Below are 22,202 nucleotides of genomic sequence, written 5' to 3' on the forward strand. Positions count from 1 at the left end.
CGAGGAAGAATGTTTCAACAGCTGGAGGTGCTCGCCAAAGAATATTGGTGGTGGTGGTGGGGGGTGTGTTTTGGGTGGTAATGAATTGCACACCACTGGAGAGGAAAGCAAAGAACACAAGAGGCATTGCATAGAACAGTTTGCAGCAGCACCTGGGAACTTGTGAGGAATACAAAGCCTTGGACCCCGCCGCAAACCTACTGAATCAGAAACTCCGTGGCTGGGCCCCACCATCTGTCTTTTCACGGTCACCTGGTGATCCTCATACACGCTCAAGTGTGAGAACGACTGGCTTAGAAGTGCCTGCACCCTGCCCGATGGCTGTTTTAGTCCTTTCCATTTCTGAGACCTCACAGTTCTACAGAAGTAAGATAAAAATGTGATTTACTATCCCACCAGATTTTCCTGTAATGGTGAGCACTTACTAGTAAGATCTTGAAAACTATGCATCAGTTGCTAAATTGTGTAATTGGACTCAGGTCCTTTAGACATCCAAAGGCTGACAGGATGGTTATTTGGGAAGCTGTAGGTGAGTGGCGGCCTCTCCAGCGCCCCCACCAGGAGGCAGACCACATGCTAGCCATCCAAGTCACTTCAGAGGTTCCCACTGAATCCAACAGGCACCAGCCCCCCAAAGTCGGACACTGGTTTCCCTGTACGTCCCTTACACTCTGTTTTTGTCGTTCCTATATCTGAAAAACACTTATTCCTGCCTTTTGAAATCCTACCTTCTTTAAAAGCTCCCTTCAAATGTCCCTTTGTCCCCTAAAGTACCTAACAGTGTCTGGCACACGGGGAGTCCCCCTTTCTTTCCTCTTGCCTTCCTCCCTCCCTTTCTGGGTTTGCTCTCACTTCTGGGGTGCGTAAACACTTAGCGCATTCCATCTCATCTCGCGGGGATGGGGCCCCCCTCAACAAAGCGTGCTCTGCCTGAGAGTTCACTCATGTCAACCCCGCACTGCCTAACATGCAACGCAGTTCAGTGAGGCTTGATCAGAAGCAGCCTTTTCAGAAAACTATATATACACCAGTTTGCAGGATGGACAGATACCACGTGACTGATACGAAGGAAGTGAGTCCTCTGTGGTTCCATTTCAAGACCTGAGGTCTTTGCAGAACTTTGAGGGTTTGCAATAACCAGTGTAAACACATGTGCGTCTGCGGGTGCTCAAGAGGCCCCATTTTCATGCACCTACAGCCCTTGTTTCGACTCCTCTTCATGTTCATAACCATCATTGCCGGATAGGCCCTGAACGAAACGCCCACAGAGCCAACCTTCCACATATCCCACACAGACAAGCATGGCCAAATCTCCATTATAGGGAACAGAGAAGTCAAAAATTTGACCGCTACAGTAGGGACAGCAAAGGATACTGGGTTATCAGATCCCAAGCCCAGCTTAGCAGTTGATATCTGTGGGGTCAGGTCTCCTGGTAGACCGGTCCTGTGACCAGGATGGTGGTGACAGACATGTAGGTGGGATGAAGCTCCCCCTTCCCAACGTGGGTTTCCATGGGCTCCTGGAATCAACTCCTTCTGTTGTGAAAGCTGAACAGGTGATGGAATAAGGAGATGTCCCTGTTGTCTGTGTCACCTGACAACACTTGCAATGATGGCTTTGGTGCAGCCACCTCCAAGGACCTCAAAGCCCACCCAGAGCACCTCACTGTCTTAAGGACCACAGAGTACAACCAAACAGGAGTTTCCTGTCCACACAAGGGTCAGAGCAATTCTAGATTAGTCACGAGAAATTTTCCCCAACCTCACTTCTTATGATACCCCTTGGGCTCCCGGGTAGCTCGGCACTGGTTGGCCATCATGACAGGTGCCTGCTCCGGAACCCGGGGGCTTCCCTGTGTGCTGGGTACCCTCTGGCACAGGGCCTGGCCTGGCCTTGCCGAGAATCAAAAGCTCTTTCCACCAACGTGCACAACCCTAGAATTTAGAAAGAAGCATTGTGGTCTCCCCAGCCATCATCAACCAAGGAGGAACAGAATAGAAATGGTAAGGAGGTCGTAGGTGGGGGAAATAAGGTAAGTCATCCATCTCTCACCCCTACGTACAGGACCATTTTGGCTGCCCCCGTTCCTCCCCTCCCCTGCCCTCCCTGCCATGGTCCGCTTCAGCCTGGAGCAGCTCCATTCTGTCCTACTCCTAAGCAAAACCTTCTCTCTGGGAAAGACTTGGCACTTTTATTTATACTTGAAGGCACTCTGTCCTTATATCTTCTTGTTATTCTATTACCAGTCTTGTCCTTACTATGAATTATGAAGTGAAAAATCTGTGTCCCACAAGGTGAAGAAAACAGTTTCAAAGGGTGGGTTTCTTTCCCTCAGCCTTCTCAGCGTCTTCGTCTATTTCTAACACAAGAAAAAGGGAAAGGAAAAGGAGAAAGCAGCAGAGGAGGCGAAGGAGAGAAAGGAGAAAAACACTCACAGTGGGTGGGGAGGAGAGAAAGGCAGGAAGACCCCTGACGGCTAGAAAAACCCATTCTGTGGTTTTCAAAGACCATATATACCCGTAGTGAAGGCAGAACAATGACGGAAGTGGGAGATGGGGTTTTCACAAGACTGAAGAACAAGTCAAGGGCTGAGAACTTCTTCAAAGTGCTGTCACCAGAGCCCCCCCGCCTAAGAGCAGGAGAGAACTACTTTCCTGAGGTAAAGAGCCCCCCTGGGGACCTGGGGTCTGGGAGCAGGGATGGAATAGTTGACGAAACTGCTCAGGCAAAGACAGGCTTCCAGGGAGGTCCCTGAGAAACCCTGTTTCTTCAAATGCCTTTACCCTCAGGAGCTTGGGAAAGAGAAGTGTCACTTGGCCAATTGGGCCAGCATGCTAGCTCTTCTCCAGCAGACTCTCAGGGATATGGGCGCCCTGACACTTTCCTCAAATGGGAAAGAAAGACACAGTGTGTTCATGGGAGGGAAATCCAGGTGAGCGCCTTGAAAGAACTGTACCTGACAGACCTTAAGTCCCTCGTGCTGTTCTAAATCCTCCAGGCTACTTTCTTTTTTTCAGTGCTCACTGGGGGACGAATGACATAGGGTCATTCTTGTCAGTAAAAAGGAGATAGTTAGTAGAGGATAGTTTCCATGCTTTGGATTGCCTTTCCTCTGGAACCCTCAGTGACTGGCCTGGGACAAGCCACTGGGCTCCATGGCACTTGGAGCTGGCCCTGGGAGGCACCTCTGAGGGCAGTTCACATCCCAGATAGATGCTGCGGGGGCAGGGGAGGGGGGTTGATGCAAACAAGGGACGCTTCAGGCCACTGGCATGTTTTTGACAGAGTAAACCTGGGAACTCCAAGGTGAAAATAATGGTTTGAAGATAGTTTTCTCCCAGGTCCAGAACCTAGGAGTCAGGAGACCTGCTTGCCTCAGTTTCCCTAGTTGTAAAATGAGGAGCCCGATCTGCAGAGATTCTTAACTGGGGGGGCCGTGTATTTATTCATGCGATTTGTGAATCTGGGGAAAACATTCCATCTTTATTTTCACCAGTCTCTAGGTGAAAATTAGCATTTGCTTCAATTATGAATGTAGGCAACAAACCACGATAGAATCTGCCATCAATAGAAATCACAGGTATTTTCAAATCTCATGACAACTTATTGTAGATTTCTCAAAATGTCACGTACGGTCACCACTACTGTGCAATTACGACAGCTCTGAGGCTCATGCTAGATCTAAAGCAGCATGTATCCCACTCCATCGGACACATTCTTCTAACGTTTGGGCAACTGTTTTGATATAATGTGATTCCTTTGTTAGCCTGTGTATTGTATGTTATTCATTTTAAATGTCACTCTGAGAAGAGGACCCGGAGACTTCAGCAGACAGCCAGAAGGGTCCGAGGCCCATTCATGTGAAGGGGCAGAGCCAGAAGCCTGAGAAAGCAGACAAGTGCTCCCAGGGCATCCGGACACTAACCCTGGTATACTTGCAGTCTGGTTCTATTTTAAAGAGTCAGGTTTGTGGCAGTTGGTGAGATCCCTTTTCTGGGCCTGGGACATCTTTTTCAGTTTTGTGGAAGATCTGAAAAGAGAGGTGTTTGTGGAGCTGAGTGTTAACCTTGCAGCTCCTCTGAGAGGCCAGATCTGGGTTTTGGTGGCAGAGAGAATGTAGCCTCTTCTTTACATTCTTGTCCCCACCAGTGACAGTCCACATTCCCCAGAAAACTCTGGGGACAGCTTCGGGTGTCATTTAATCCACACAATATTTGCATGAGAGAACTTTAAACACGAGAGGAATGTGAGGCTGAGCAAGGTTAGATACGGGCTTGAGATCACACGAAGCTTGGATGTGAACCCTGGACCCCATGTGCCTCCCACTTCCAAAGGTTGGGGAGAGGGGACATTTACTGCCAGCTGCCACCTCTCCACGCTGAGCGTCCATAGGCCCTGGGCAGCCAGCGGGGAAGCCCTGGGGAAGGCTGGAAGGTGACGATGCTAACCTAATCTGCACCCTCCTGCGCGCCCTCTCTGGTTTAGGAGACCTGCTCCTGGCACATGGCCCCACAAACTCCCCAGACTTCCCTCCCCCACTACCTCTTCCCACTATTGACGGCCAATTGCAGCTCCAGTACATGCCGTGTCATTAGGACCCACCAGACCTGATCTTGCACACACGCGCGCACGTGCACACACACACACCTCTCCACTACTGCTTTAAGTTTTCCCAGGCTAGCCTCGCAAGCCCGACTCCACGCCACGCGTGGTTCAAGGGGCCACGCGTGGCTCAAGGGGAAGTGCAGGGAGGACTGGAAGGCAGCGCCCTCTAGCGGTCAAAGTGCAGAACCAGCGGCGCCTGCTCTGCGGGACACCAAGGTCACCTATTCCAAGAGGATCCTTTCCCCATGGCCCCCAGCCCTCCTGAAAGGCCCACAACAGACTTACATGCTCTGCTCCAGCTAGGCCCTAGGCACAGAGACACGTCAGTGCCTACGACGCCATCCTGTCTGCCACTCTCTCCTTGTCTCAGTTCCTACCCCGCCTCCCTCCCATCCCGCTGCACTAGTCCCTCAGGAAACATGCCTAGAGAAGGGACTGGACCTTCTCAACATGTCACCACTAGCTAGTGCTGAGTCAGGACTCCCCAAATCTCCCCAGCTCACTCTCACCACTGTATCCATCAGGCACCAGCGCCCCAATGTCGACAAACATCACTGGGGACTAACTCCATTGCCACCTTGCAGCCTTTCCAAGACCTCGCATTCAGAATTCTCCTTCCCGACTCCTTGGTATACTTATGACCTTATTATTGTTATCACGGTCCTGGCGTTGCAGCCGTGTGAGAAGAGGGACAACGGAAACGAAACTGGGAGAGAAAGACCCGGAGAAGTTGGGAGTTAGAATCCTTGCACCCCCACTTAGAAGCTGTGATTTCAAACTAGTCACAATGCTTCTGTAAGCCTCCATATGCTTAGTACAAATGACCATTTTTAAATAACCATAATAGCTCAGTGTTCTATAAGAACTAAACATAATCATGTATGTGTCTATGCATGATTTACTTGGGACATTGTAAATTGCCTCAAATATGAGGAACCGTAAAACTCATCATGGCGAACATTTACTGAGCCCTTATTCTGCTCCAGGCACCATATGGGAAGTACTCGTATGCCATGTAAGCAGCTTCCATTGGTGGCCTCCTTTAACCCACACAACCTTGGGAACAGAGTATTATCACCATTTCATAGGTCAATAAGCTGATTTTCAGAGGTTAAGAAACTTGCCCAACATTAGACAGCTAGTACCTGTCAGAGTCAGATCACAAACCTGCCCTGACTCTAGAGGCTGCATTTATCCACTGAGATAGTCTGCCTCTGCTGTTTGCCATCTCTCTGTGCCCTCTGGTGCCTGACACGTCATCGTTGCTGGGCGTGTGCCAAAGATAGCCATTTATTAAGAGTTTAGCTTAGTTCCTGTTCCAGGAGCCTAAGAAACTTGCCCATCACACAACTAGTAAGTTTTGAGACGGGGACTTGGACACAAGCAGTCTATGCTTTTAACCACAACCCTACGCTGAGTGAGTCAACGCAACCCCTCTTTATCTTCCTCTCGACTCAGATGAGGCTCTGTAGCTAGGACAAAAGCATGTCACTCGACTTTCAATGTCTCAAGAGTCAGCAGGACATTCTGGTGGAGTCACGGTGGTGCAGCGTGAAGGTGTGACATATAACACAGGACAGGGAGCAAGAGGTCAAGGCCAGAGCAACAGCACAGGGCCCAGACCACGGGGAGGCTGCTGGGGTTTATTAGGATTGTGACAAATTTATAGCTAAATTTACAGTTGTCTCCATTTCGATTTTCTTTTATGTTCCTTAATAGCACTTTATAGTTTTTATGCGATAGGTCCTAATAGAAATCTTATTACATTTTAAATTCCTGGGCATTTTATGGGAGTATTTTTTTATTGCTATACTGAGTGGGATTTTTTTCTTCTATACTTTCTGACTAGCAATTGTATTTAGGAAAATGAATGATTTTATGTATTCATGTTATAAGTGAATGTCTTACAAAGTTTTATTTTTGTTGTATGTTTATACATTAATATATTATTTTATATAAATTATAGTTACATAATTGTCCATACTATGGAAATGTCATAATTACTCAACCATTCTCTAACCAATGGGTCTCCACTTTTTTCTAATTTTTTGGTATTCTAAACACTGCTGCAGTGAATATCCTCATACATATATATTCCAGCATACTCATGCTTTTATTTCTATAAGATAAAGCCAAAGGTACAGGATATATTTTTATTCAGAGTGAATGATTGTACATATTTGCTCAGACCCTTACCAGAATTGGATTTATCTATCTTTTTCATGTTTATTCATCTGTTGGGTGGTAATTCTGAACTCTGAATTTAAAAATTTGTACTTCCCTGACTACTAGCAAGACTGAACAACTTTTCATTGCATTTCCTTTTTTGTGAACGGCCTATTCAGATACTCTACCTTTCATTGTTTCTCAGAGTCTTAATTAATTCTCCTGGAATCTCCAGATGTAAGTTACATCATGTATAAATAACAGTAATTTTGCCTCAAGATTTCCAATATTTATATCCCTGACTTTATTCTCTAATTGTCTAAATTCAATGACTAACATTTCCAGAAAAAAAAAAAATAATAATAGAGGTAATAGGAAGTATTTTTGCCTTGCCCCCAATTTTAATAGAAATTGTATTTTACCATTAAATATGATGCTAGAATGTTCTTTGATATATATTTTTCTCTATTATGTTGAACAATATTTTTTCATTACCATTTTATTTAGGGTTTTAGTGGGAATAAATATTTGATCAGAATATTGACTTTCTTTTTTGATCTAGTAACCTATTAATTAATCCTAATATTGAATTATCCAAGAATTTCTGAAATAAATCCCACTCCATTTATCATGGTATATTTTTAATATCCTGCTGGATTAGTTTGTTCATGTTTTATTTAGGATTTTCACTTGCATATTCATGTGAGATTGGTCCGTAGTCCTCTTTATTAAGGTTTTGATATTAGTAAAAAGAAATGAGATTTCCTTCTTTTCCTACTACGCTATCAATTTGAATAGCATCAGAATATCTTGAAGAATTTACTTATAAACTGTCCAAAGCAGTTCTTTCTAGGAAAATAGTACCAAATAATTTTCTCAATTTTTTTCCATGGTTACTGGGTATTTTAGGTTTCCTCTCTTTGTCACGTTTGGTCATTTGTATTCTCATAGAAAGTTATTTATTTCAACCAGCTTTTCTAACTCTTTAGAGTAATACAAAAGCTGGTAGGTAGTAAACTTCCTCAGATCTCTGTTCTCAGTTTTATATACATGTTATAGTAGCATCATATATACATGACTTTTTCTTTATGTGTTATATTTACCTTTTAAAATATATCATTTGATATATATAAAAATAGGTAACATACATCTAAAAACATAAAGCAGAACAATGTAATTAACACAGATGAGCCCATTGCTCAACCACAGAACTAGGACACAACCAAAAACCCTTCTACCTGTGTATTCCTCCCCTGCACCATTTCACTGACAAAGTGAGAATGACAGGCAAAGATGATGCAACTCATGGAAAACAGGGTTTTAAAAATGTATCTTTTTGGTTTCGACCTGTATGCTAATTGCATTATGGCAGAGAATGTGGTCTTTATGATACTGATTCTTTGAGACTTGCTTTATTAGCTAGTAGTACATGATCAATTGAATAATTTTTCCACGTGTGTTTGAAAAGAATATGAATTCTCTAATGGTTATATGGAGAGATCTCTGTATGTCCACTGTATTAACTTGTTTATTATTATTTAAATCTTCTATATCTTGTTTGTTTGTCTGCTTGATTTATCCATAATTGAGGCAGGGGTGTGGAAACGTAGCTATTATTGTGGATCTTCTTGTGGTTTCCTACAGTTCTTTCAAATTTTGCTTCACATAGTTTGAGATTATGTTATTAAGTGCATACACAATTCTAATTGTATTTTCCTGGTGGACTGAATCTTTTTTATCACTATATAGTAACTCTTTCTATTTCTAAAAATGTTTGTCTTTTTTGTCTGACATTAATATATGCCACTTTCTTTTTTGCTCTGTTTTATATTTAACTCATATGTTTTCAGTCCTTTTCTTTCAACCTTTTTATGTCCTTGTGCTTTAAATGCTCCTTTTGCATATAGCATATGGCTACATTTCATTAAATCCTATCTTATGATCTGTCTTTTAATTGGTTAGTTTAGCCTGGTATATTTATAGAATCATTAACATATTTACATTGGGAGTATTCTTTTTCTTTCGTTTTTGAAATACGAAATAAAGAATTATCCATGAATGCAGAGGAAATTTAAAGAACCAAAAAGATTCCTATTCTCAATTCCATGAATATAAATTATGGATACAGCAGATAATTTTCTAAAAAAAAGAAGAAAAAAAAACATGCAAGAAAACTGGTTCAGTAAAGAGAGAATACTAAATAGAATAATTACCAAACAGGAAATAGAGAAAATGTATCAAGGCCTAACTTCTCCCTGCCAAAGCATTAAGCTCACAGTATCACTAGAGAATTCTACTAAATCTTTAAAAAACACATTATTTCAATGCTACTGGAAATTGTTCTGCAGCTTAAAAAAGAAAAGTTTCCATATTCTTTTTGTGAAGTAAGCATAACATTTATTCCAAAACCCAACTAAAGTAATACCAAAACTAAAAAAGAAATCAATCTTATCTGAGAATATTGGAGCAAAAATCTTAAATAAAGTACTATGAAACAGAGTCCAGCAGCATATTAAAAGGATAACATACCAAGAACAAATGGTGTTTTTGGTTTTGTTCTTTAGGAATGCATGAATGCACCAATTTCAGGAAATCTATTAACATAGACCACCATACTAATATACCTACAAATAAAAATCATATGACCATTTTACTTGACGTTTAAAAGGCAATTAATAAAGCATTTCACATTCATCCTTGATATTTTTAAAACTCCTAATAAAATAGAAATAAATGTATACTCTTTAATATAATAAAACATATTTCATTCCCAAAGCTAGCACATGCTTAATAAGAAAACAATTAAAGCATACCCATTAAACTCAGAAAAAAGACAGGGATTCATTGTCACCACTGCTACTTAATAATTTCTGGAGATTTTCATCAACACAATTAGATAGGAGAAAGAAATCAGAGATATAACAATAGAAAAGGAAGTAATTATTATTTACAAATAATATAATTGCATGACTGGAAAATCCAAGAGAATCAACTGAAAAATTATTACAAACAATTATAGAATTGAGTAAGAGAAGGTAGCTGGGTATGAAATTAACATATAATAATCAGCAGTCTTTCACATAGGAACAACAATGAAGAGTTAAAGAATATAATGAATGATATAAAAGAAAAATGACAAAGAGAAACAAAAAGATAAAATGGGAAAAAGACGACATTTTCAATAGTGGCAAAAATATAAAATATTCAGAAATAATAACAAACGGACAAGACCTTTATGAATAAAACCTAAATATGGCTGAGAGACACACACATCAAAACACAAGACTTAAAAAATGGAGTGGAATATCATGTTCTTAGATCAACAATTTCCCTATTGATGAAAATTCGGTGTTTCCTTGGAGTGGTTTTTGTTCAGTTTGGGTTGGTTCTTTTATATATATATATATATATATATATATATATATATATACACACACACACACACACACACACACACACACACACACACATTCATATATGTATATATATATGGTGTATATATATATGTATATACACACACACACATACATTCATATATGTGTGAGTGTATATATATATATATGGTGTATATATATATATGTATACACACACACACATATATATGTGTGTGTGTGTGTATATATATATATATATATATATATATATATATATAGTAATTTTTCTTAGCCAGGATTAGAAAATACAAATATAAAAGGTAAAATAATAAAAATATTGGAAGAAAATTATAACCTCAGCCTGAGGGAAACTTTCTTAATATAGGAAACAGATGATTTAAAAGATAGATTGTATTTAATTGCATACAAATGTAAATTTTCCTTATGGAAAAAAACAAAGTAAAGAGACAAACAACCCATTGGGAGGAAATATTTGTTTTAAAAAAATGGTAGAGGGGCAGCCATCTGGCTCAGTTGGTTAGAGTGTGAGCAGGGTTGCTGGTTCGATTCCCACATGGGCCAGTGAGCTGCGCGCTCCACAACTAGAGTGAAGACAACGAGCTGCCGCTGAACACCTGGAAGGGTGGCTGGATGGCTCAGTTAGTTAGAGCACGAGCTCTCAACAACAAGGTTGCCGGTTCGATTCCCGCATGGGATGGTGGGCTGCGCCCCCTGCAACTAAGATTGAAAACAGCGACTGGACTTCGAGCTGAGCTGCACCCTCCACAACTAGATTAAAGGACAACGACTTGGAGCTCATGGGCCCTGGAAATATTTCCCAATAAAATTAAAAAAAAATTTTTTTTTAAGTACTCTTAAAAGAAAATGGTAGATAGGTTAATATCTCTAATACAGAGAAAGATTCTACAAGTTAATTGAAAAAAAACATACAAAGAATATGAACAGGCAATTCGCAGAAGAGGAAATGTTAATGACCAATAAACATTAAGAGCTCTTCACCCTCACTAGTCATGGAAATGCAAAATAAAAGTGACATCTAATTTTTCATCCCTCGGGTTGGCAAAATGAAAGACAGATAAATATCCAGTACTAGCAAGCTCATGGAGAAATGTACATCATCAAGCATTCTTGTTGAACATCTTAACCTTGACCACCTTTGTAGAGAGTAATTTGATAATACATAGTGGAAAAAAAATTTTTTTTAATATTCATATTCTTTGATCCAGCAATCCAATTTAACTTAGAAAAATATCTGAAAACACAGCCTTCAGTGTCTCTGTCTCTTCTCTCTACCCCTCTCTTCTCTCCTGATTTAGTGTCTCGCTTCCCAGCCAACTGGACTCTCAGCCCTCTTCCACCTCCATCAGACTCTAGCCAACCGAAGCTAGTGCCTGGAACAGGGAGACGGTCATGGGTCCCTGGAAGACCTTGTTTAGGACTCCCCCTGTGCTTTCAGGAAAGTGAGACCAAGGACATCACAGAGCCAGTATTTGCTTCGAGTTCTTGGAGCTGCTGACGACGTGCAGGACGCTGATGGCACCTGGTAGAGGCTGCTTTGGCCTGGCCATTCTGCTGGCAATTGTGGACATCCAGCTTGGTGGTGAGGACAGCCCATCCCAGGTCCCCAGAGCAGAGACAGCCAGCAGGGAGAATCCTGCACTCATGAGGAGTCCAGTCGAGTCCCATGCTTTTTTTCTGGTGGGGAAGAAAAGGACCCACTCTTCTTGACACTAAGGAAAGGGTGGAAAATGTGGTTTTTCTTTTTTGTCAGAATACTATTGCCCACCTCATCAGACATTCTGCCTCTGCTGTGTGTTGCAAAGAGCCTAGTAATTTCGCCCTCAATCTAAGATTCCTACAAACTTTTATACACTCTAAGTTTATGAAATTCAGGTACCACAATATTTGTCAACTCTGGCAACCCATTTAACTACTCTGTGCCTCAGTTTGTTCATCTATAAAATGGGAAGAATACCTGTCTCTAGGGCTATAACGAGGATTTGTAGTTAAAGTGCTTTATAGAAGTTGCAGATGGAGAATAGAAATAAAATACAAACCATTCCTGAATAGCTGCGATTGCAGTTCACCCTCAGATATGGGTATACCTCACAGACAATTCTTCTAAAAGGGTCGTATTTAATGTCCAAGGGGTAGCCCCCATCTCTGCCTCAACATTTACACGTAAGTGAATCATTTACCATGTATACCTGACCTCCCGTGGCCAATTCTTCCTTTCCCGTTCCAGAATGCATGACCATCCACAGCTCCTTTTCCCAGGAAGGAAAGCGACTCAGCTTTATCTGTACTCTGTGGCATAAGAAAGAAGAGGCGGAGGGGGTTATCATGTTTTTTTGCAAGGACAAGTTTGGGGACTGCTCCCCTGAGAACAGCGTGGAGCAACTGAGACTGAAACGGCATCCTGGGACAGACGGTATCAGTGAAACGTCATCTCAGTTGTTGTTCACCATTGACCAGGCCATGCCGTCGGACAGTGGGACCTACCAGTGTTGTGCCAGAAGCCAGAAGCCAGATATCCGCCTCCAGGGCCATTTCATCTCCGTTTTAGTCACAGGTGAGCTCCTGATGTCCTTAATACCACTAGGCACGACATAAGCAGGGTCGACAGCTGGAGACAGCAGTTGTATGTCAGGTCCTGGATAGGCAGTTAGTTCCTTGGGGAAGTGTGCTATTACTCAATCCTATTCCATTATTCCCACTGGTAAATGCTTTCCTCAAAGCATGTATAGGAAGCTAACCTCATTTTGTCCTTAATTTTAAAAAATCTTACTGAGGTAGCCATCTCATTTTTTATTGACACTGAGTTACAAGGAGGTAAAGCAACTTGTCCAAGGTCACTCACTGACCAGTGCCAGTAAAAGCAGATAGAGGTCTGGAATTTTGGCCTCCTGATTCCCCGTTCAGAGCTCTCTGTGAAGTTTGGCTATATTTCTAAATACAGGTACTGAGCCTTCAGGCTGGGATGGAGGGATGGATTTGAGATAAAATGGATGGTTGTCTTAGGGCATTTAGTTGTAAGAAAACAGAAACCCATTCAAACTGCCATAGATTATAGGGGAAAAAATAATAAAGCAAGTATGGTGGGCCCCCAGGAGCTTGTTTCTGGAATCAGAAACCAGAAAGCCACCAGAACCCTACACAGTTACTGTCTGGGGCAGCAAAGCTTCCCTCCCACCTCCGCGTATCTCCTTCGTTTTGTGCATGCGCCCCTGCAGTTACTACTCTGGCACAGCCTACACATGGCCACTCCAGCCTCAGATTTACTTACGTGACATCCTCATATGCCCAGCAGTGGCTCTGTGTTCCTATCTGCCCAAAGGAGCAAGCCTTCAAAACTGAAAATTTTGTCCCACCCGGAATTCTGTGCCCAAACTACCAATCAAATAAATGTAAGGAGAGAATCAAGACACTGGCAGACATGCAATGACTCAAAAAAACACTTGTCTTCCATGGGATCTTTCTGAAGAAGTTACCAGAGATGTGCTTCAGCAGCACTAGAAAGTGAATCAGAGGAGTGGACAAAATGGGATCCAGGAGGCAAGGAATCTAACGGAGGAAAGGGGATAAGAAAATTCTAGAATGAAAAAGGGTCCCAAAGAGCAATTCATCTAGAGGAGAGCAGGAGAAGAGAGGCCTCTGAAAGGAAATCTCTAGGGGGTAAAAATAGAATTGATAGATCATCTTTCTGAAGATCTATGACAAATATGACAAAGGATTGAAGACATGGGTATGGAATAGTCTGCCGGTTTAAAAAAAAAAAATCAGGTAACCATTATCTCCAGGGAAAATACTAAATTTTACCAAAGAAAACACAATCATAGCACACAATGTATGTAACAAGTACATTTACAGAATCCAAATTATGTAAACGATAATTTAACTAAAATTTGTAATAACGATTTCTGAAAAGGTGCAGAGAAGGGAAGTGCCTAGAGGCTTAAGAGAACCACACCCTCGTCTTCTATAAGGGAAAGTTAGTAAATGTCTAAAGGTTATCATCAAGAAGTCGTAATATGAGCCTATTATTTGGGAATATAGTGAAACATCTCAGAGAATCGACAGTGACGGTTTCTGGGGAATGAGCTAGGAGGAAAAAAGGACACTGCTATTATCACTTTTCAAATACTATCGTACTTTTTAAGATATAAATTACACACACACACAAACTAAAAACCTGGCCTAGAGCCTTTTATTATCTCCTATGGTTAGTAGTGCACCCAAATTTTCTGCTTCAGTTTGGTTTAGATTTTCCTCTTGCTTGCTGGTGTCTGTCTTCCCATCTGACCCAGCTACAGCTTTCGCACTTCCATTCTCTCCTTTGTGAAATTCCCAACTCCATTGGCTTTTGTGACTCTGTGCGCCCCTGGTCTTTCTACCTTTCTGGCTATTCTTTTCCCTCCTTTGCCTCTACTTCCTCCAAGCAGCTCTCAACCATAATTCATTCCCCAAGACTCACTCCTCACGCCTTCCATCTTTTCTGTTTCTCCCCAGTTCTCCCCAGTTGTTGATTTAAACCTGCATCCCCTCATGACTGATCCACAAAATATCTCCTCCAGCTTTAACCTCTTTCCTAAGTTTCAGTTCAACATTTCCACTGACGACTGGACTCCAAGCTCCTGAACGCCCTACCATCTCCTCAAACCCAAACCCTGTTCATGATTTTGTCAAAACTTTGGTACCTCCTTTTCTTCCTCCCCTATCCAATCAGTTACCAGGTATTACTAGTTCTTTCCCACATTCATTCCTCTCTTTCCAAAGGTGTCCAGGTCACCATCTCACACTTATTCCAGTAGTCTCCTCACTGGCAATCTCCTCGAGATCCAACCGCATCTTACTCATTTGTCTTCCACACGTATCTCAGGGCCTGGCACTGAGCTGTTGCCTAATAAATGGTTCATTAACTCTAAAGACGGTCTCTGCTTCCTATCCATACTCCCACCAGACATCTTTCTGAAATGCTAATTTGTACATGACACACTATTATCCAGTTTTAATGTCTTTTCACCGTCTATGAGACAGTCCAAACTACTTCCTCCTGGCACTGGAGCTCCATATAAAATTTCCTATTTAATATTTTCATTCACCTAACAAATTCATATTATTGTGCACCCCAGGCAGGGTGCTAAATCTTGGAGAACAGAATGGGGGTACAACAAAGCCCTTGCTCTCTAAAATCTAGTATTCATGTCCTCCTAGTATTTCTACTTGTCGTGGTTCTCCCTAAGACACAACGCCTTTTTCGTCCTCTCAGCATATGTAAGAGTCAGCACGTAAGCACGCTCACCAAATGTGTGTCTACCAATTACTGCGTGTCAGGCATTGTGCTACGTGATATGTTATTTCATCATATCTTCATGGCCTTTTGAGAAAGCTACCACTCTTATGTGATAACTTAGGCTCAAAGGTAATTTTAACTTCAGCTAATGAATGGTGGATAAAAGTCCAGATCTAGTCCAAAGCCCAGATTTAAACAGGCTGAAACTGCTTGACCCACTCCAGAAGATGGTTTTCAAATGAGACCTGGGAACACCAAAGTCCAAGGTGACTGTTACTGTTTCTCTGGCTTGACTTTAGAGCTCCTTCTAAAGCAGGCCTCTTTGCACTCCCAGTGTGACACAGTAGATGCTATATTTACTCATTGCTGCTCAAGTACAGCATAACCCACAAATGTTAAAAAAAAATACTTATTTGGGCAATGAATTATACTGACAGGTATATTTGGAGATCAAAAGATGTTCTGAGGTGATGCAAAAGGGGATACTACTTCTGAAACCCTTCTCTGATCCAATGATTCTCTTTTGAACCAGACACAGGGAACTACACGGTGATGGGACCAAAACAAACAGGACACCACGAGTTCAGCCATAGTAAAGGTACTTTCAATTCAGGCTTCCGGCAAGAAAAGCTCTGGGTGATACCGATGACCAGCCTGGTGGCCCTTCGAGGTATGTTCGGATAAACCCTAAGCACCCCAAGCAATGCGGGTGCTATACCTGTGACATCTTGGTTATTCTCCGAGGCTGGAAAGGAGGCCGAGTGGGAGAGGGAAATGCTCCTCGAGCCCTGGCTGCCCACAGGAAACAAGTGATCCAAAGGGACTAAAGATTCCATACTAGCTAGGCAAAGATGGATGAATCACTTTCCACTGGGAAGGTCAGACCTATGAGGAAAGGCCTGTGGGAGAGGCAGGTAAATACAGCTGCCTCTACTTGTTGGATGAACAGAGGGCTACAAGTTGAGGCCATGATGTGACAATGAACAGGGCAAGACAGACTGGGTCTGATGGGTTTTGAACAATGCAGCTCTTCAGCAAAGGCTGATGGCCAGACTGAGTCTATTACACACTTCTAGCTGAGTCAGTCCTCTGACTGATGCTGATTCTTGCCTGTCCTTGGCATTCGGAATTCCATTTTATTTAGGCTTTCCTCAAATCAATAACCACCATTTGGAGTGCTACCAGAAGGTAAGCTCTATAAATGCTGGGACTTTTTCTCTTGCTTACGCCAACAAATAGCAGCAGGCACATGTAGGCTCTTCATAAATTTGTTTAAAAGAATGTGTATGATGGCTCAGGCTTTGCATATGATGGTTCGACCACCTCATACAACCCTTTCAGGCACAAGTTCCCTGATTACTTACCAGAAAACAGGTCCAAGGAGATTAAATGTTGCCCCAGTTCACGGGAATTAACGTTAGGTCCTTCTCACTCTAAAATCTGGTGTCCTCAGCAATCACCTGCTATAATCTATAAGCTTCTCTCCACCCCTTCACCACCCTCCCCATTTTGAGACAGCTTCCTCTCATCGTTCCAGCCCCTTACACTATCAAAAGAAAACAGACCCTTATCGGTGGTCCATGGCAAAGCCCTAGCAAACGTAGCCTACGCCACTTTTCAAGAGGAAACTGGTGAACATCAAGCAGTCTGACGTTTGAGACATGCTTCTTCATTGAGTCTCAATTCCCTCCGATGGTTAGACTACTGTTAGTAAAATAAATCTTATTTCTTCATATAGAATAAAAACTGCAAAAAGAGGACATTAAGCCTGGCCATACAATCTACTACCCCTGACTCCCAATTTATGCTAGAGCAAAAAAATCTCTAAGCAGCTTCCCCCTCTCCAGTCAGGTGAAGAGAATGCAATTTTGAGAATTCATTCCTTTCCTTTATTGTCCTTCCCCAACTCAAGACTTTGCAGAATTATGGAAGAGGTAGTGTTCAGCAGAAAAGTACACACATTTTCCCAGATGGGGGTCGCGTTAAATCAAGTCATCGTGCTCACAGTGGCGGAAAGGCTGGGGGAGTTTCTGGATCTGTGCCTCCCTCAGCTGATGAGTAATTTCAGTGAGTATTCTTGTCCGATCACGGTGCCAAGCATTCAGTGCTATACATGGAAAAACTACCCTGAATTTTTTATGGCATTTGTTTCTTCTTTGATTGTCCTACCTTGCAGCAAGGAGATCAAAAGTTGGCTCCTTCCCCACTTCCACCAGGATCAGTCAGATTTGCGGAAAGATTACAACTGCAACGTCAGCAGGAAGACACAGCACATACCTTGTTTCTTCCTTTTCCACGCCCTCTCTAGTCTTGAGCACCTATAAACACACATCCCAGGACCAATGATATGAGGTGTTATTGCTATTCTAAGTTGTGTGGCAGTAATACAAACTTTCCTTTTTCTTTCTACAGCTCTATAAGCCTCCTGCCAGAAGAAACTTTTTAGAAAGTTAACAGCTCGACAAACCCGACTCTCTTTAGCTTCGTATCTTTCATATTACAATATGCACAGAGCTCCACTCCGCCCCCGCCCCCGCCAAAGGACACGGGAAGAGATGCAAAATTTGCCAAGAGTCTGTGGAACATAAAGTGGGGCAAAGGTGTATTCCGTGACCTCCCCTCCTCACTACGAGAGCAATAGTGCCTTCCTTCCCAGCTCAGTCCCCAGTAAACGACTGGTGTACAGCTCTCGCTAAAACATTGGACAAGTGTGTGTGCTTGTGCCCTGAAGAACTTTTCCTGCCTCCCCTCCAACACCGTAAATCAGACAAGCAAGTCAAACAAAGTGAGAACACCAATTTTTTTTGGAAGAAATTTTTATTTAACACTGTAAAGGGGAGAGAGAGGAAACAAGCAAAGGCGTGGTGTGAAAATGAGGAAACGAAGAGACAACGTGGCGTTCGACGGCATCCACACAGCACAGCTGGAGGAAGGTGTGTGCAGATGAGGAACACCACAGACCCAGCTGTCTAGCTTCAACTCAGTACTTGTCAACGTCTCTGGTCAGATAAATGCCCAAAGCGATACTGGCAGCCTTTTTTCTCCTAAATTCACAAATCCCGTTTCTCTTTGAACAGATGACCTCTTGTCACAGTTAAGCAGAGAGGAGGGGGCAGGCTATTTCTGATAGGGAGAACTACATGAATGAAGAGGCGGGAGCGCAGACAATTTAACTGGAGCTAAATGGCAAGCCAGCGAAAGGGAACAGACACCTTACCTGTGATCCTTGGCCAGGACCTGCCAAACGTGGGAGCTAAGGTTTGTGGGAACACAGAGAGAGAAAGCTGAAAAAGATGGGTAGGACCCTTATCAGTGATGGTCTTGAACCTCAAACTCAAAGGATTTTGGATTGTGTGTCTTATGGAGTTAAAAAGAGTAGGCATGGAGTCAAAAGACCTGGATTCAAATTCTGGTTTGGCAACATACTGGCTGTGTGTCCTTGGGCAAGTGAAGTTTTGAGATATGTCTTACAAATATGTATGTACAATTCAACTGGATGTAGGTTCCAATGTGGCTAATAAACACAAACAGCTTTAAAAGCATTACTGAAATCATAGCTGCTTTTTCTTACGTATTTTTTCACCAAGATGCTAAAAATACAACTATCATCTTGTTGGGAGGAAGTCTAATAATTTTGGGATCTTAAAAACGGTACATCTGATCAGAAATGGTAAAAAACCACAAGCCGACATCCCATGATTCACAGATCCAAGTGTCCTAGTTCAAAGACTAAAGGCAGGGCCGGCCCCGTGGCTCAGGTGGTTAGAGCTCCATGCTCCTAACGCCGAAGGCTGCCGGTTCGATTCCCACATGGGCCAGTGGGCTCTCAACCACAAGGTTGTCAGCTCGAGTCCCGCAAGGGATGATGGGCAGCGCCCCCTGCAACTAAGACTAAACACGGCACCCTCCACAACCAAGATTGAAAGGACAATAACTTGACTTGGAAAAAAGTCCTGGAAGTACACACTGTTCCCCAAAACAGTCCTGTTCCCCTTCCCAATTAAATTTTTTTTTTAAAAAAAGAGTAAAGGCGACATTTAGACTCCACTCCCGTGGATACTTTCTAAATGTAATCTGGCAAAACCACGTTTGTACGTATCATGCCCATAATTCCACCTGTCTGGCAGGTATGAGAGATCAAAACCTCCATGTCCTTTGGGTCAGACAAGGGCTCTATTTTGATCCTGGCAAGTATCCCCAGTTGTACACTCTGCATTCGGATTTTAGAGCCCCGGAGCAGCCCTGTGGTTTCCAGCCTGAGTGCTGAGAAACTGGCATCATTACAATTTCCTCCCACAGGATAGCCACTTGGGATGTGTACCCCCTTAAAGCTTTCTTTCCCCCAACTGCCTGCAGCTTATGTGACACTCATTTTGGAAACTCACCAAGGGCACTCTCCTGCTAGTGGCCCAACTCCCAAATCTCCACTGGGTTATTCTTGCAAATAGCACTCTAACCCTCCCACCTCTCTACCACAGGCCAAAGAGGGTTTCCCACTAACATCCAACCATCTACTTACCAGCTCTGCTCCTTTTCCTCCCCAAATCTGTCTTCCTTCCCAGATGGCATGGCTAGCCTAGATCAGCTGTAACATCCAACTCTGACGTGGCCCTCACCTCCAAAAACCCCTGAGGCTGTTTCGTTGTTTAGAACAGACACAGACTATGATTCCCTCCTCATTAAACTGATATATTTAATTAGTATTCCTTGAGGAAACAGCACCTGGACACCAGGGAGAAAATGAAGCATGCAAGTCATGAGAGAAGTCAATTTGGTAGCAATAATTTATCAAGAAAATTGAAGGGAAAAAAAAACCAGTAATTGTATTTGAGTTCAATTTACTGTAATACAGAAGCAAAGGGTTATGAAAGCCATTTATTCTTGAAAAGCCTCAGAAATGACAAGGCTTTTTTCTCTACTGAACCCTTCACCACACCATGTACAGGGTAGCCAACTGTGTCCCGTAACCGAGAACGACAGAAACAGGGGGGCCTGAGGTATGTGCAGTGAGAACCAGACTGAGGCTACAACCCTCTGCGGTATACTACTCACGTTACCTCTGTGCCCATTCCATTCTTTCTTCCTCTAGAGTGACACGTGCATCTGTGTGCCTCTGTCAATATATACATGTACACACCCACACACACATACAAAAGTGCAATACAAAGACACAAACATGGAATTTTTCTAACAGCTACTTAAAGTGAGACTTGTTGGGGATGGGGGTGTTCCCCCAAAATCTTCCTTCTAACTTGAGAGCTAATTATTGGACCAGAGACAGTAGTGCTCAAGGAAAACATCTAACGGGCACTTGCTCAATCATTATGCAGCAATGATTTTAGTTGTAACTAAATTTCAGTTCTAACTAAAATTTAGAATAAGCTAAGGAAGCTGTTGATTTATAGCCATTTCCACATTCTCCACCTAGAATAATTCCTTTCTCTTAGAAATTAAAATATTACTGTAAGGGAAGAGTCAAGGATCTATACCAACGGGGACAAAATGTCATTCTGGATTCTCCAAGTTTCTCAACTCTTCAGAGAACTGCCAATAGGAACTTTGAGGGATAAGTAATTTTTTGTGCCAGAATGAGTCCTTCTCCCTGTTCCCAACGCATTAGCTTGGAAACTTTAAAGATGTTGGTAATCTATCAGCTAAAAGTTCCCTTCTCTGCCCTTCCTGCTCAACTGACCAGTTCTGTCCAGCCAGAACCAACCCAATGAAGATGAGTTAAGACTAACCCGCCTGGAAACTACCTGAGAAGCAAGCAAGCAGTTGCCCTGTACAACCTCGCAACTTTCAAGTCTACCAATTTCTAGAAAGCCTCTCCTATTTATGTGCTAAAGATAGTTTTCTTCCCCCTTATTTCAAATTACAACAGACAAGACAAAGAAGACATTCATGAATTAAAAAATCCGTTTAGTTCTGCATGGGACTCAAAGGGTAGGCCATTTAACATGTGAAGGCCTCAAGACTCTACCGGTCCAAGATCTGAAATTGCAACAGTTGTCTCTTCTCTTCGACAATCAGGGAGAGCTAAATCAACTCTCTTGACTCCTATGAAGGCTCCAGATTCCTGAGTCTGTAAGCCTTCCTGCTATCAAGGAATGAAACACCTGAAAAGTCCAGGTTACGTACCCCTCTGAGGCGGGCACTATATCTAAACTATGTTTTGAATCATTTAAGAGCAAGGCATTCCTAAAAATAAACTCTTAACTCCAGCCACATTCTGGTGTTAGGCCAATGAATCCGCAATGTTTCTTCCGAGAATGGGAGGCATCTCACACTTCCAGGTGAATTTAGGTTGAAGAGGAAAAAAGGTGTGATGCACAAAGCAACCTGGTCCACGTCCCATATATATTACTCCCACTGTTTAACCCTCCCAGCAAGCCAGACATTACCATACACACGCTGTTCACCTGGCAGAAAAGTGGGAGGAGGAGTATTCCGCTGTGTGCATCATTTCTAGTTTTCTTGTGATGGCTAATTTTATGTGTCAACCTGACTCGGCCATGGGATGCACAGATAGTCGGTCAAACACTATCCCTGGATGTATCCATGAGGCTATTTTTTATAAGATTACTATCTAAATCAGTGGACTGAATAGAACACATTGCCTTCCCTAATGTGGGGGGCGGGGGGCCTCATCCAATCAGTTGAGGGCCTGCACAGAATAACAAGCCAACACTCTGGCCCCGGCAAGGAGAATTTCTCCCCCTGACCACATGGGTGGGGACGTCAG

General features: G+C 42.7%; 1 protein-coding gene across 3 annotated transcripts; it reads left to right on the plus strand.

Moving 5' to 3' along the window:
• The first annotated feature begins 2,554 nt into the window (after nucleotides 1-2,554).
• Nucleotides 2,555-19,308, plus strand: CD160 (CD160 molecule). 3 transcript variants are annotated; one of them, XM_033094177.1, is made up of 4 exons: nucleotides 2,555-2,660; nucleotides 11,624-11,767; nucleotides 12,413-12,739; nucleotides 15,993-17,861. In XM_033094177.1, the coding sequence occupies exons 2-4, from the start codon at nucleotides 11,701-11,703 to the stop codon at nucleotides 16,142-16,144; spliced, it is 546 nt and encodes a 181-aa protein (XP_032950068.1). In that variant the 5' UTR covers nucleotides 2,555-2,660; nucleotides 11,624-11,700; the 3' UTR covers nucleotides 16,145-17,861. The 3 variants fall into 3 exon arrangements, with proteins under 3 accessions (XP_032950068.1, XP_032950069.1, XP_032950067.1); XM_033094178.1 differs by lacking the exon at nucleotides 2,555-2,660 and adding an exon at nucleotides 17,873-19,308 and having other exon boundaries at nucleotides 11,100-11,767; nucleotides 15,993-16,130; XM_033094176.1 differs by lacking the exon at nucleotides 2,555-2,660 and having other exon boundaries at nucleotides 11,100-11,767.
• Nucleotides 19,309-22,202: the final 2,894 nt, after the last annotated feature.

The sequence above is a fragment of the Rhinolophus ferrumequinum genome, chromosome 22 (assembly GCF_004115265.2).
Source record: "Rhinolophus ferrumequinum isolate MPI-CBG mRhiFer1 chromosome 22, mRhiFer1_v1.p, whole genome shotgun sequence".
Classification (NCBI taxonomy): Eukaryota; Metazoa; Chordata; class Mammalia; order Chiroptera; family Rhinolophidae; genus Rhinolophus; species Rhinolophus ferrumequinum.

Excerpts from the sequence above, each read along its gene's own strand:
- CD160 (XM_033094177.1), top strand. The coding sequence starts at position 11,701 with ATGGCACCTGGTAGAGGCTGCTTTGGCCTGGCCATTCTGCTGGCAATT. Across the intron at positions 11,768-12,412 it reads TGTGGACATCCAGCTTGGTG|AATGCATGACCATCCACAGC; the intron begins GTGAGGACAGCC and ends TTCCCGTTCCAG. Across the intron at positions 12,740-15,992 it reads CATCTCCGTTTTAGTCACAG|ACACAGGGAACTACACGGTG; the intron begins GTGAGCTCCTGA and ends CTTTTGAACCAG.